Below are 15617 nucleotides of genomic sequence, written 5' to 3' on the forward strand. Positions count from 1 at the left end.
AGGGAGGAGGGAGGCTAAGGATACGAAGGAGGGAGGGAGGAAACAGGGAAGAAAGGGAAAGGGAGGGAAGGGAGGGAAGAAAATGTTATCTTTTTTTTTTTTTTTTGGCCCGCTTGAGCTAATTGATGAACAAAGGGAGGACAGTGACAATGACAGTGACCCTATGGGATGCTGGAGATCGAACTCACGTAGGCCGTGTGCAAGGCAAATGCCCTTCCCACTGTACTATCACTCTGGCCCCCAAGATTTACTTTCTTGTAGTTTCTTGTCTGTGACTTTAAAAGTTTGAGGGGTTTCAATATGAAATTTAAATTGAAGAACCTCTAATCCACTAGACAGCAGAACGTGACGTTTGTTACATCTTGATGCGAACAAGTGGTTCAACTATGCCCTGCTGTGTCCTAGGAATTGATTCTGTTTGTTTCTGGAATGTCAGCTAAGGAGTCCTGAGTCCTGAGAGGAACTCCCGGGGGTCTCTGGGTCCTTCTGTTATGTCTGTCAGTCCTGTCTACAAATCCCACAGCCCTTCCATCTTGGCCAACAGAGAAGTTTCTTCAACAAAGCGCACAGCGCCATGGGGGTCGGTGGGGGGCGGCTGGGAGGGTGCGTCCTGCCACCACAATCCTATAGGAGTTAAAGGGCATTTTTCCAAGGGGCTCCTGGGTGAGAACTGCAGCTTCCTCGGCTTGGCCCAGATCTCACTGTCTTGTCCTTCCCCAGGGTCAGGGCTACCATGAGAGTCCATGTCCGTGGCCAGCAGGAGGCCATGCTGGAAGGCGGACTTGGCCCAAGCACCCCTTAGAGGCTGAAAGGGATGAAATCTCTGCAGGGCTGGGCAGGGGCTTGTGCTGCAGGCCGGGAGGGGCCGGCAATGAGAAATACCAAGATGGGCCACGTCACCAGCCCTGAGGGAGCTCAGAGGCTCAGAGGCATTGAGCACCAGCTGGAAACTGAGGCGCCTCGGGGAGAGGTTGGCAAAGCCAGTCACACGAGCAGGTGGTCAGCAAGGTCAGGGAAAGAACCCTGCGGCCAGACTCGAGCCCAAGGGTCTGGGCGGACTCGGCGAGTACGCAGGGGGCCCAAGGGGGGGGGGGCAGAGGTTTGCTTTGGGGGCTCCTATCTTGTTTTCTCACTGGCCTTGTGAAGAGTTCTCAGTTTCAGAAAGACCCCAGACGGGCCCAATTAGCCGGGGCCAAGGCTTGCACGGCATCTGGGTGCTGGGGACCAATGACAGTCCCAGAATCGTGCCGACACGTTCTCAGTCCCATCAGAGGGAACCGCACGGGACGTGACCGGGAGACCTGTCAGCACCAAGCCGGAACACGGCGGCGAGCAGACAGACACACAGCATGCAGGGAGCGAGCGTGGAAGTGGGCGAGGGCACCCGGGTACCAACCTGCCACTCTCGGCCCGCTTTGCATTCTCTAACTCCTGAATCTGCTGCTCAGCCACCTGGAGCTGCTGCCTGAGCTTCTCCATTCCCAATTGACCTCGGAACTGGCCTTTCGGAGCCCATCGAGCTGCAAGAGCTTCTGCTGGGTGGCCTCCAGCTGCGCCGTGGCGTCGGCCAGGGCCTGGGCTTGCTGCCTACACATGGCCCGCAACCCCTCCAGGTGCGTTACCTTCGTCTCCGCCTCCTGCAGCTTGTTCAGGGCGTCCTCCATCTCCACCAGGTGCTGGTCCTCGGTCTGGTCGAGCTTGGCCCGCGCGGCCTCCAGGCTGTTCTTCTGCTCCTGGGCTGTCCTGACCAGCCGCGACCTGAGCGTCTGCAGCTCAAAGGCGTGCGCTGCACGCTCAGCCACCTGCTGGGCCTTCGAGTTCTCTACCTCCTGCTGGTACTCGAACTGCAGCCTCTCCATCTGCATCTTGAGCTCGGCCAGCTCGGCCGCCTCGGCGCCCACGCCCCGGCTCACGGACGCCTTCGGCTCGCCCATGGCCTGTTGGTGCGGGGCGATGGCCGTCTCCAGCTTGGACTTCCACGGGGCGATCACGTCCGTGTTTTCCTCGTTGGCATGGTCCAGCTTAGTTCTCAGCCCCTCGTTCTCCTTGGCGAGCTTCTCGGAGGCCGCCTGCAGGGCCTTCACCTCCTTCTGGTGGGAAAACAAAATTTCCATGAACTTAAAACAGGAAGGAAAAGAAGCAGAAATAGAAATTATTCTTTTGCAAACTGACTGTTTGCTTTTTCTTGTTTTAAGGAATACCTTCCAATAAACTGGGGTTCTAAAGGATTTGATTTGTGCTGCTCGACTGAAAATCAAAGCTGAGGCAAAGGCGTAGACCCAACTGTCAGAACGAGAGGAAAACGCTCATCAACAGCAGCCTCCGGCCCCAAGGAGCAGAGGTGCCTCCGCCGGGCCCTGCCAGGTGCATGACCCCTGGTATCCCTGTCTGATTCTGAGTCTCCAGCAGAAGTGGTCCCGGCGGGGTCGGCCAGGCCACCCCGCATCCTTGCCTGCACCCTGCAAGCCTCTGGGACCTGCCCGGGCTTTACCTCCAGGTCGCCTTTGGTGATGGACTCCTCTTCGACTCGGAACTGGAGGTCCTCCACTTTCCTGTGGGGGAGAGGGAGAGTTGTGAGGGGCGTCACTGCTGCCCCCCATGAGGGCCACCATCCTGTAGATGCGCGCCTGACCCAGCCCCCGCCTCCACACACAGGAGGGCTGAGAGAGTCAGCGAGGGCCAGAGCGAGAGTACAGCAGACAGGGCATTTGTCTTGGCACGTGGCCGTCCCGGGTTCAATTCCCAGCATCCCATTATGGTCCCCTGGGCAATGCCAGGAGTAATTCCTGAGTGCCGAGGCAGGGAGCATCGCTGGATTGACCCAAAAAGAAAAAAAAAAAAGTCAGCGAGTCCCCTCGGCTGCGAGCACTGGGTAGGACCCGCAGGCTACAGGAGGAAGCTCTGTCGAGCCAACGCCAGGCGCAGTGCCATATCAGCCTTTTCTGCCTCGCAGCTAACAGAGGTGGTTAGAGACTGACCAGGTGCGCGTGCCAGTCCCTCCCAGCCAGCGCCTGTCCCCACATCGGGACAACAACTGAGCCCCTGGGGGAGAAGCAGCAAATGACTCGGGGCCAGGGCGGGGGGGCAGGAGGGGCTCCCAGGGGACGTGGCGAGTTCGGCATGTGGAGCTGAGGGGCTGAGCCGGGCACTGGCAGTGCCCCTGGGCACCACACTGCCGGGAGCCCATCTGAGAAGACCGTCTTGGCCGGCACCCCGTGTCCGTCTGTCTGCAGCCTGGCCTGAGCCCTGCCTGTCTGCTGCCGTGCCCCATGGGTGCTGCGGGTTTCCTCCCGCCCAGGACTTAACCCCAGGGACTCCCACAGGGCCCCACTGGGATACGACAGTTCCCGGCCAGCCAGCACAGGTCTCCTGAACACCAGGCCACGTGGACACAGCAGGGAGGGCCGGGGGTGGCTGGGCTCCAGTGAGCTCCCCCCATCCCCCCCAATGAGGCCACTCTCAGGACTGGGCACCCGCTAGTTTGTGGTTCTCACAGCCCTGGAAGGCCAGGAGCACCCCACCCGAGGCAGCCCCCCAGCTCCTGGCACGGCCTCACCTCTTCTCCTCCTCCAGCTGGTTCAGCAGCTCCACCTTCTCCCAGTCGGTCGCTTCCAGCATGGCCCGCAGCTCGTCCATCTTGGCCTCCAGCTCCAGGACGTGCTGTGGAGGCAACTGCGCGTGAGTGTCCTCGCCCACCCCCGACAGCCCTCTGTGGGCTGGCACCGCCACCTGCCACCGCGGCATGCTGAACACGTCTCCCACCTAAGCCGCAGCGTTTCTGGAAGGCCGGGGGGGAACCACACCACGAAAGCACCAGCGGGGATAACTCGGCGCTCCCTGAACCCCCACGGGGTGAGCAGAAGGTGCATGCGATCAAACCACGCGCCGGATGCCACCGCAACGACGGCAGACGGGGACCCACGGCCTCTCCCTGCACCGCCTGCACCAAGGTCGCGCCCAGCATTTGCCGCAAGCGTCTCTTGGCCCCGGCACTGCCGTCTGCACAGACGTCACCTGGTCGTGCCCGTCCCAGCCAGGGCCAGCTCCTGCTCTATCTCCCCCACATGGCTCGTGGCCTTGGCCACCTCCACCCGCTCCAGGTCTCGCTCGGCCAGCAGCTGCTCAATGTGCTGCTGCTTCTCCTTCAGCGCCTCCTGGAGGGCGGTTGTGCTGGAGATCTTGCAGGCATAGCGAGAGGAGGTTTCTGGCAACTGCAAAGGAAAAAGAGACGTGAAGGGGGTGGGGGTGGCGGACGCGGGCATGCACACGGCTATCCTCAGCAAAGCAGATGGAGCAGCGCTGCATCCGTGCATATGGGCCAGCGACTCTCAGCAGAAGCGTCTTGAAACCTTCCCGAAGGTCCTTGGACGGGACCTGGGCTCCACTGACCTCGGGCCTCGTGGGAATCCAGAGACTCTTCTGCAGAGCCGGAGGCAGCCCCCTCCACAGCCCGCTCTGGCCTGAGCTTCCTTAAGGCTGAGCCCTTGGCATGAGCTTGAGGCCGGCTCCAGCATCTTCAGCCTTGCAGGTCCGTCAGGGTCTCCCAGGGCAGCCTGGCCCTTCTCTCTTCCTCTTCCTTCCAGCTCACCTCGCTCTCCCCAGCACCCGCCCCAGGCCTGAATAGCAGTAACCAGAGACTCTTGTCTCTGGGAATGGCCCCGTGCCCCTGAGGGTCACTGGGTGTGACCCCATAAAAGACCCCTGTGCCATCTGCCTTCGAAAGGGGGGATGAGAGGCTAGAATGGTAAAGTTGCGGGGAAGGCGCTGGCCTTGCACGCCGCTGCCCGAACTGGATCCCAGGTACCCACCCCATAGGGTCCCGAGCCCACCAGGAGTGACTCCTGAGTGCAGAGCCCGGAGTAAGTCCTGAGCATTGCTGGGGTGTGGCCCAAAATCCAGGAAAAAAAGGAACAAGTGGTGGGTGAGCATGTGTGAAGGCTCACGCCCAGCGAGCAGGACAGCAAGGGCAGCTCAGGGGAAGACCAAGCACAAAGGGAAGGAGAGAAGAGGCAAAGACAGTGAGGAGGGGAGGGGAGTGGGCTGGAGGGCCGCGGGGACCGGGGGTCCTGTCCGTTCTGTCCTGGGCTCGTGGTCACTCATGGTCGCTCTGCAGACCAGTTTCCTTGCGGCACAACGGCCCCTGCAGGCGGGGACACAGCGGGACCTGGTCTTCATTCTTCAGGCACACGGTGGCGGGCGCTGGGGCGGGGGTGGCCGAGGACGTCTGCTCCTTCTGCCCGGCCACGCCTGACCCATCGCCCTGCTCTTGCCGCTTCCCTGCATCATCTGAGCTGCTGCCAATTGCCTGCTGACTGACAGGCCCAGCAGGGCCCAGGCTGTCCACTGCTGCTTTGCCTGCTGCGAACTCTCGAGCTACCTGGTTCTGTCCGGGGAGCGGGTCATCCTTGCCTCTGCGTAAGGATCTGGCCGTGACTCCCCAATACACTTAAAGTATATTGGTCAGATTAAATGCTCTCCCCAGGGCCAAAGAGATTTCTTTTTTGGGGGATGGAAGGTGCTTTCAGAGGTTCAAGATCCAGCACTGTCAGGAGTGACCCCAAGAGCAGAGAGCCAGGAATAAGCCCTGAGCACCCCTGAGTGTGGCCCCAAAACCAAATAATAAATAAATAAAATTTCTAGGAGCACACGAGCTCTCGGGCCCAGCCATGTGCAGTGCTGCCGGGAACTGCAGTCAACTCTGATTTCAAGGGGTGGCTGGGAAGAGCTTGACAGCCTTGGGGGTCTCCACCAAGACCTGGGCTCAAACCCCCTCCACCGGGAGCAGCCCCCAAGCACCACGCCTGGAGTCCCTGAGCACTGCCAGGTGAGCCCCAAAACCAAAGAGCAAAAATAAACTAGGAAAGGTGGGCGGCGGTGTTCCCCGAGCCTCCTGGCCTGAGCGGGTGGGGCCGGCTGGACGCACGCGCTTCCTGGGCCCGAGACAGCTCCCTGAGGAAACGAGCACGGGAGCGAACGGCTTCTTTCAGCCAACCGTGGAGACGAGACTGCGAGGTTCAGGCGCCGGAGCAGGGAGAAAGCAGCACCCCTGGTATGGGGGGAGGCGGTGCTGAGGGGCTGGGCAAGGTCGGGGCCACGAGCTGAACTCAGGATGTTGATGCCAAAGCCTCTGCCCTGCGCATGGTGTGTGAGGCCCCAGGCTCCATGCCAGCAAGGCCGGACCCTCTGTGGGAGCCTGGTACCTCAGAAGAGCAACTCAGCCAACACGCGAACCGGGAGGCTCCCCCAGGGCACGCACGGACCTGTGTGCATGTATGTATGCGTGCACGTACGTTCCTGTGGGCATGTCTACACACAGCTGTGTGCGTGCGCGCGTTCTGTCTATGCAGGTACGTGCCTGTGTGTATACACCCATCAGCCTGTGTATATACGGTATGCACTACGTGTACATGTATGAGTGCCTGTGTGTGTGTGAACGCTTGTGTGTGCACGTATGGAATTACGTTGTGGAGGTATACTTCCATGAAGCCACACAGACTCATTCTATATTCCTGTCATATGTGCTAACGGTGATGTGCAGTGTAGGAGTGAGCTCCACCCTGCGTAAAGATATGCAAGGCAGGGGCCAAAGAGCTGGAGAGCGAAGCCCCAGCGCTGCCCAGGCTCAATCCCGGAGGCCCGCCAGGAATAATCCCGAGCACAGAGGCGGGAGAAAGCCCTGGGCTCTGCCAGGTGTGACCCCAGAACAGAACAAAACAAGACAGCAGGGGGAGGCTGGAGATACGGCTCAGGTGTGGGGCTCTTGCTTGGAGGTGGGAGGCCCCGGCTCAACCCCAGCACTGCAAACGGCCCCTTGAAGCACTGCAGGGTGTGGCCCACAGTCAAGCATAAAAACAAAACCAAATTCCACAAATGGGCTGGCTCGCGAGGGAAGGCGAGGGGCTTCTGAGTCTGCTCCCCTCCTAAATGGCGAGGCGAGGGGAAGGAGGAGTCGGAAGTGAGGATGGAGGCAGGACAGGGAAACCTGGTGGTGGTCAAGCAAGACAGGACTGGCCCCAGGCCTGTGCCCACGGCGCGCGGCCTCCTGGCTCCCGTTCCCGTGTCACCTGTTTTGTATCTTCCGTTGCACACACACTCACTCCCTCCTCTTCCGCATCGAGGGTCAATGCAGGGAGCAGAGGGGGCGGCAGGAAGCGCAGCCCCCAGCAAAGCCAGCCCCCCGGGACACGTCTCCATCGTGGGCCCGTTTCCCTGTGGACAATATCTCAGGACACCCTTGCACAGTCGGACACACTTTAGTGTTTAGGACTCAGAGAGACGTGAGGGGAGAAGCCACGAGGCCCCAGCTTTGACTTGCGGCCCCGCAATGGACAGAAGTCAAGGCCCCTCTGTGTCGACAGGGGTGCAGAGGGACAGGAGGGAGCAGGGAGGGACGGAGAGAGCAAACAAGCAACGCCAAGCGCCAAGCGTTCCCCAGAGTCCCTGGGTCCTGCTCTGACCCTCCGACGCCCCCTTCAGCTTCCCCACTTCATCGCTACGGCAGCCTGGGGCCGGAGACGAGCCCTGAGCACCGGAGGAAAGGCCCATCCCTGCTCCTGTCACCGGTGGTGGCTGGGAAGCCACTCGCCTGCCCCCCGGAGCTGCCCAGCCCACCCGGTCCTGTTCCGCCTCTCGCCCCTGGGGCCTGGGAGTCTGTGGGGGCCTGAGTATCGCACAGGGCGGGGAGGGGGCTGCTTACTAGTCCCGTGTGGCTGGGCCTGCTGCTCACGGATGAGGCCACGGAGCTCACGGAGCTGAGCGAGGAGGCCGACGGGCGGCGCTTCAGGCTGGCGGGGGTGGTGGCCATCACACGCCTCGCGGGGGCCGCCTTGGCCTTGGCCGGCGTCGTGGAGGGGAAGCCGATCTTGGTGACTTTGTGAATGGGAGCAAACAAGCCGTACTTGGGCTGACACTGGAAGTACCTGCGGACAACGAGGAGGGGGGGACAAAAGACACCTTTGGCAAGAGAGACAGGCGCCGACCGCGGAGTCCACTGAGTCCCACAGTCTCACACCCCCACAAACTAACACGCTCCCACAGCCCCACACTCCCACACAGTCACACCCCAACCAACTCTCCCACACTCTCACACTCCCACTCACCCCAACAAACACACTCACACCCCAACCAAGACTCCCACATTTCCACAGCCCCACACTCACATACACTCACTCCCCAACAAACACACACACTCACACACCCCAACCAACACTCCCACACACTCACGCCAACCAACACACACTCACACTCACACCCCAACCAAGACTCCCACATTTCCACAGCCCCACACTCACACACACTCACACCCCAACAAACACTCCCACACTCTCACACTCCCACTCACCCCAACAAACACACTCGCACCCCAACCAACACTCCCACATTTCCACAGCCCCACACTCACATACACTCACTCCCCAACAAACACTCCCAGACTCACCCGAAGAAACACACACACTCACATCGCAACCAACACTCCCACACTCTCACACTTCCACCAAAACAAACACTCACATTCACACCCAAACCAACACTCCCACACTCCCACAAACTCAAACCCCAACACACACACACACTCACACCCCAACAAACACTCCCACATGCTCACAGCCGCCCCACACTCGCACACACTCACTCCCCTAGAAACACCCATTCACACACAACCAACACTCCCACACACTCACACCCCAACCAACACACACTCACACCCCAACAAACACTCCCAGACTCACCCCAAGGAACACACACACTGACATCGCAAACAATACTCCCACACTCTCACACTTCCACCCCAACAAATACACACACTCACACCCCAACAAACACTCCCACATTTCCAGAGCCCCACACTCACACACACTCACTCCCCAACAAACACTCATACCCTCCCACAGCCCCACACTCACACATACTCAAACCCCAACTAACACACACTTACACCCCAACCAACACTCCCAAACACTCTCACCCCAATAAACACTCCCACACTCACCCCAAGAAACACACACACTCACACCCCAACCAACACTCCCACACTCTCACACTCCCACCCCAACATACACACACTCAGAGCACAACAAACACACCCACATTTCCACAGCCCCAAACTCACACACACTCACTCCCCAACAAGCACTCATACCCTCCCACAGCCCCACACTCACACACTCACACCCCAACTAACACACACACTCACACCCCAACCGATATTCCCACACTCCTACACACTCACACCCCAACCAACACTCCCACAGCCCCACACTCACACACTCACATCCCAACTAACACACACACTCACACCCCAACCGATATTCCCACACTCCTACACACTCACACACCAACCAACACTCCCACAGCCCCACACTCACACACTCACACCCCAACTAACACACACACTCACACCCCAACCGATATTCCCACACTCCCACACACTCACACCCCAACCAACACTCCCACACTCCCAACGTCCCACACTCACACTCACACTCACACCCCAACAAAAACACACTTACACTCAAACCCCAACAAACACTCCCACACTCCCACAGCCCCAGTCACACACACGCACACCCAACCAACACTTGCACGCTCTCAAACCAACAATGACATGCTCTCATTCCCTCACAAACATGCTCACACCCCCAACAACACTCACATGCTCATGCCCTCACCAACATTCACAGCCCCACACTCACACGCTCACATACACACACCCTCCTACATACATATCCACACTCCGAAGCACACACATTCATACATTCACACACACACTCCCTCGCACGCCTCCCACCCCCACCGCGCAAACCAAGGGCGATTCCAAGCAGCCTCCCCGGCATCTGAAGGGCGACAGCAGGCCCGGGGGTTCCTGCGGGCAAGCACAGCTGCATGTGGGAGCCCCAGGCTGTCCCCACATCCCTGCAGGGTCCCCGAGTGCCACCGGAAGTGGCCCCGCCTAAGAACCAAGTGAAGTGGCCTGCAGTCTCCTCAGCGCCTCCCGGGCACCGTGCATTGCCCCAGGCTGTCTGGGGGGGGCAGGAGGACCCACCTCGTTCCGGCCACGGCGCCATCGTTCTTGCCCAGCGGCTTGTCCAGCTCCACGCCGCACCAATCCCCCTTGGCGAAGTTCGTCTCCCCGAGGAAGCGCACCACACCGGCCTCCACGCCTCCCACCTGCCAGAGGGACGCGGGTCAGGCACTCTGGACTGCGCAAAGCGCCCCCACCCCCGCGAAGGAACATTCTGGCTTCAGAGTAGGGATTTCCGGAAGAAACCCCAAAGGTCAAGGTGCCATTTCCCCCTGCAACCCCTACAGGGTGAGCAGACGCTGCTGCTCAGTGTCCATGCAAGGCAGCGGCGTTCACGCCCACTCGCTTACACCGGTGGCCTGGCTGACCACACCCCTGGGAATCTCTGACCCAGGCCAGCCACCTGGTGTGGCGAGGGGGTCGCTGCCCCGTGGGTGTGGGAGCAGAGCCGTGGCAACCCCACCGCTGGAGAACAATTAAGCCAGAAACCAGCTAGAGGAAAATGACTGTTCTCATATCTTAGCGGAGTTCGATTTTCCAGTTCTCCTTCACTATGCCTTGGCTTGATGCTTGGCCCCCGGGACGCAGAGCAAAACAGAATCACAGCGCTGGACACCGACGGGAATGCTGACAAAAAGGGCCAGAGCACCGGGGGAAGGGCACTGGCTTTGTGTGTGGCCACCCTGGGTTCAATCTTCAGCACCCAAGATGGTCCCCCTAGCCCGCCAAGACTGATTCCTGAGTGCAAAGCCTGAGTGACCCATAAGCACTGCCAGGAGTGGCCCCAAAACCAAAAAGTCAAAACAGAAAGGGGAGAGAGAGAGAGAGAGAGAGAGAGAGAGAGAGAGAGAGAGAGAGAGAGAGAGAGAGAGAGAGACCTCAACTAATAATGCCTGAGAGCGCGGTTTTCTTTTTTCGGGTCTGGGGCAGGACTGGGTTCACGTGCTCGGGGGTCACTCGCAGCACGAGGGGTAGCAGCGTCACCCAGGACTGTCTCTGTGAGTCCTGAAGTGCCATGTGCAAAGGCCCTGGCACAGCCTCCGTGGCCAGGCGTGGGCCCTGGGCACTGTGAGTGTGACAAGGAATAAAAGAACAAGAGACAGGTGGCTGGGGTGGCGGCCCTGGGCTGAGAAGAGGCTGCAAAGTTCATCGGCGAAGAATTTGGCACAGAACATGCCGTCCCTGACCCGGAAACAGCCTCCTGGAACAGCACAGCTGGAAGCCAGTCACGTCTCTCAAGACCCTGACTTCATATCCTGGAAATATCATCTGCCCAAAACTGCCGCAAGCCTGTCTCCAGAACATTCTGTCAGAGCTCAGCTGGAGAGAAGGGAAGTGATCTCCCAAGGTCAGGAGAACCACCGCACATCAGCCCGGAGAAGCTCTTCACGGTTGGGCTCTGAGACGCCACAGGACGGACAGAGTGACCTCCCGCTCTGAGACACCATAAGACTGACTGTCCCGCTCTGCGACCCCTGCCTACTTGCGAGCACAGACGGGACTTGAGGTCAGAGCTGGGCATTTCCAGTGAGCCCACTGAGGGTCCCTGAGTCTCCAGAGAGAACCAAAGTAGCACAAGCATGGGGGCAGTCTGTCCACTGCCAGTGACAGGGAGTGCCAGGGGCAGGGGACCGCCTTCCACAGGCCTAAGGCTGGAACAGCCGTCTCAGAGCCTCCGAAGGGCTCCTCCGAGGTCAGTCACGTAAACATCGGGGCCAGCTGGCGCAGAACCTGGACTTCCTGTGCGCAGGGAAGAATGGGGCAAAGGGCAGGAGGCCCTTTGGAGAGCCGGGAGGGCGCCAGCCCTGCACGGGAGCTTCGCCTCGGTGCCCCGAGGCCAGCCCCCACTCGCCACGGCCTCCTGACCACGGCTGCGTTAGGCCGTGGAGCGCCAAGCAAACCTTCCTTGAATTAGGAAAAAGACCAAAGAAAGTGTTTGGGTTTTCTTTTTTCCCCCTTCTTCTTTCAGAAAACAGCCATTATGCTGGTTGTGGTCCCCCAAAAAAACCCTCAAAAACTTCATTTTGAAAGGCGTGCTCGAGCTGAGGTATGGAGCGATGGAACAGCACAGCGGGCAGGGCGTTGGCCTTGCACACACCTGCCCGGATGTGGTCCCTGAGCACAGGGCCAGGACTCAGCCCTGAGCACCACCACCAATAAATGAATAACTGATCAGAGTTATTCACCGCAGAGCCAGTGGCAGTGTCCCCGCTCCCTTGTTCCAACGACACTGGTGTCCCTATGTCCGGGTGTGGACGGTTGTGAATGCAAGTTAAAAAAAAAAAGTCTTTTTTCTTCTTTGGGTCTTTGGGTCACACCTGGCGATGCTGAGGGGTGAGTCGTGGCTCTGCATTCAGGAATCATTCCTGCGATGCTTAGGGGACCCTATGGGATACCGGGGAACCCAGTTTGCTGAGTGCAAGGCAAACGCCCTCTCTGCTGTACTACTGCTCCAGCCCCCCAAACAGTCTTTAAACCGTGAGTCTCCTCCAGCTCCAATTCCCTCCCCGTGTTACTCTTTGGCCATCCCTGAACCCTGACCGTGACCCTCCAGGACCCTCCGAGGGCCACCCTGCGCCTGCACAGCTCTCCTCTCCGGCCTCCACAGCTCTGACACCGGCCTGGCGATGGCCATCCCTGTGGTCCCCGGGAAGCCACTGGCTCCGGGCCAGCCCCCAGTCTGTCTGGTCAGAGCCGCCCGCCTCAGACGTCCCCGAGGTGACTTTTCCCGGCCGCTTCCCACGGGTTCTGAAAGCGTTATTGAGTGCTTCTGCTGGGGAGAACAGTTGTCTACAGCCAAGCGCCTCTGCTTAGGGGAGCTGTGCAGAGGAATGGGCTTGGGGTGGACTGAGGATGCCATGTGCAGGGACCTGGTGACCCCCACCAGAAACTCATCTCACAAAGGGTGCCCCCTCGCCCCCACCGAAGGCCTTCCAGGAGCTGCTCAGAGAAACCCAAGAGCAGGTGCTGAGTCTGAAGATCGAGCAACCAAGACAGCAAAACATACTCCTGAGAATGTTCCGGAGACGGGTCCCTACCCGTGGCTTACCCAGGGTCCATCCCCGACACCCCAGATGGTCCCCTGAGCCCTACCAGATCCCTGAGTTCAGCACCAGGAGGAAGCCCTGAGCATGGCCAGGTGTGGCCCAAACACCAAACCACACACGTCTGGAGAGACGGCTCAGGGCTTGCGCACGGAATGGCCTGGAGCGGCTCGGGGTGAGCCCTGTGACGCCCCAAACACAAACATCACAAACCAGAGCAATGGAACCGATTTCCAACTTTGTTCGTTGGTTTGTTTTTTGAGTCACAGTCAGAGTGCTCAGGGCTTACTTCTGGCTTGGTGCTCAGGGATCACTCCGGGATGTGCTTGGGGGACTGTACATGGGACCAAGACTTAAACCCCGGGTCAGAGGCATCCAAAGCACACGGCCTCCCCACGGCATGACCCCTCCACCCTGTTTTGGCTAAACTGGTAAAACTGGCAGCATCCCCGCACGCATCCATCACGCTGGAAAGTGCAGGACCAGGTGTCCTGGCTGCTCGTGCTTCCACCCAAACCGCGAGTCTGGGAAAGCTGATGGACCAGACAGGCGAATGGACACCCACCCGCGACCGCTGCCCTCGGCACTCACCAGCACCCGGTCCCCGAGCTTCAGCTCCTGCTCCCCGTTCTTGAGGGAGCCAGCCTCCGAGAGGTTGGAGATGGACTCGCTGGCCGTCCTGGTCAGGTTGCTGATGTGAGGGGTGGCCGGTGCCTCCTTCGCGGAGGGCTGGGGTGCCTTCGGGGCGGCCGCAGGGGCCGGGGCGGCCGACAGGGGCGGTGTGGCCCGGGCAGCAGGCGCTGGCTGCAGGCCGTTGGTCTCATCGTCGGCCTGCCAGCTCCTGCTCAGCTTGGACGGCCGGATGAAGATGCCCTTCAGCGGCTCGCACTGGAAGTAGCGCACACCCGCCACCGAGCCGTCGTTCTTGCCGATGGGCTCGTCCAAGACGATCCCGGCCCACTGACCAGGGGCAAACTGGGTCTCCCCGAGGAACTGGATGAATCCAGGCTTGTTCCCCTTCACCCAGACTCGTTCCCCGACCTGGAAGTCGTCCACAAACTCCTCCTGCGTCTCCGAGGAGGGGGCGCTGGGGGTTTTCTCCCCAGGCACGGACTTCTCAACGGGAGCAGCCGCTGGAACAGCAGAAAGGGTCAGAAGGGTCAGAAGGGTCAGGAAGGGCCTGTCCAGGTCCAGTTAAAGTGTGGTTGGGGGTGGCCACACCCAGCAGTGCTTGGGACTACTCCCAGCCAATGCCGGGGGCTGCTTGTGGTGAAGCCTGGCCGGGCCCGCCGTGAAGGGGACGTGCCTACCTACTGCAGCATCCCAGGCCACAGTCATATTTGGGCAGCTGAGGGGAAATCTTTGGACACACCCCGTGATGCTACGGACCAAGCCAGGAGAAAGCTCCAACACAGTGTCTTATTTCTGCTGTGTCCACTGGCCCATCTTCTTTTTCTTTTAGGGGGGGAGCACTCCAGCCAGTCCGCAGGGCCTATTTCTGGCTCTGCGCTCAGGGTCACTCATGTGAGGTTGAGGCTGGAGAGTCCCATGGGGTGCCGGTTGCCCTCCCCACTGTACTGTGGCTACGGCCGGCAATGAGGCCCTTTAGTCCAGGTGAGTCCACCTCCCTCAGCCTGTCCCCAAGCCCGGGCGAGGGGGCTAGCAGTTAGGAGGGAGCGTGTTGGTCGCCTCAGCTGTCACCAGTTGCCGTGACACGAGTCACAGAACGTGAGACTCGTGTGTGAGAGCTGTCCCCAGAGCCATGAACGTGCCTACAGCTCAGGGAGCCCTTCCCGGGCGAGGACTCGGGAGGGGGTTCCCGGGTGGAAATGAGTCTCCCCTGGCCCGGGCTGAGCGCACTTACCGGCCGAGGGCGCCTTCAGGGCCCAGCTCCCATGCTTGAGGATCTTGGTGGGGGCCTTCAGCCCGCTGGGCCTCAGCAGACTCATGGTCAGGTGGTCAGACGCTGCCGCGGCCACTACCGGGCCCTGACTGTCGAGCCCACTGTGGGGCCTTCTGAGGCGCACTCGTTCTCAGGGATAAATCTCTGAAGAGCAGAGGAGAGAGTCTGTCTCACGGGAGCGACCACAGCAGCTTCCGGAGCCCAGAGAGCTGCCAGTCTGAGACTCGCCACCCCGAGTGCGACCCCCAGCCTCCCGCACAGCCCCCTGAGCCCACCAAGTGTCATTCCTGCACAAAAACTCAATCCCAAACAGACAAACAAACAACAGCAGATTCAGGGCCAGAGGGCAGAGGGGACAGGTACTTGCCCTGCGGGCAGCTGACCCTCACGCCCTCCCTGGCATCACACCCACCCCCAAACACATTCAGGAGCCAGAAATCGTCCCTGTGCACTGTGAGTGCCACTGACCACCTTCCCGTCCAGACACTGACTAGCCGGGAGGCGACTCAGCAGTGATGGCTGGTCTTGTGTGTGCATGTGTGCGTATGTATGTGTGTGAGAGGCCCGGGGTTACACACAGAAGCTAAGGCAAGCAACAGGCACACTTTTTTCTATGGGCTGAGAAGTGCCAGGGAAAAGGGCCCAGCAA

At 60.1% G+C, this 15617-nt stretch overlaps 1 protein-coding gene across 1 annotated transcript; it reads right to left on the bottom strand.

Annotated features, from left to right (window-relative positions):
* Positions 1–355: 355 nt before the first annotated feature.
* Positions 356–15014, bottom strand: LOC130017650 (CAP-Gly domain-containing linker protein 1-like). Its single transcript, XM_056108373.1, is given in 10 exon segments — positions 356–361; positions 1581–2093; positions 2495–2552; positions 3557–3660; positions 4015–4031; positions 4034–4211; positions 7697–7919; positions 10043–10167; positions 13657–14198; positions 14930–15014. Coding segments are annotated over 10 exon segments (1851 nt in total).
* Between the last annotated feature and the right edge of the window lie 603 nt (positions 15015–15617).

The sequence above is a fragment of the Sorex fumeus genome, unplaced genomic scaffold (genome assembly GCF_029834395.1).
Source record: "Sorex fumeus unplaced genomic scaffold, SorFum_2.1 ptg000207l, whole genome shotgun sequence".
Classification (NCBI taxonomy): Eukaryota; Metazoa; Chordata; class Mammalia; order Eulipotyphla; family Soricidae; genus Sorex; species Sorex fumeus.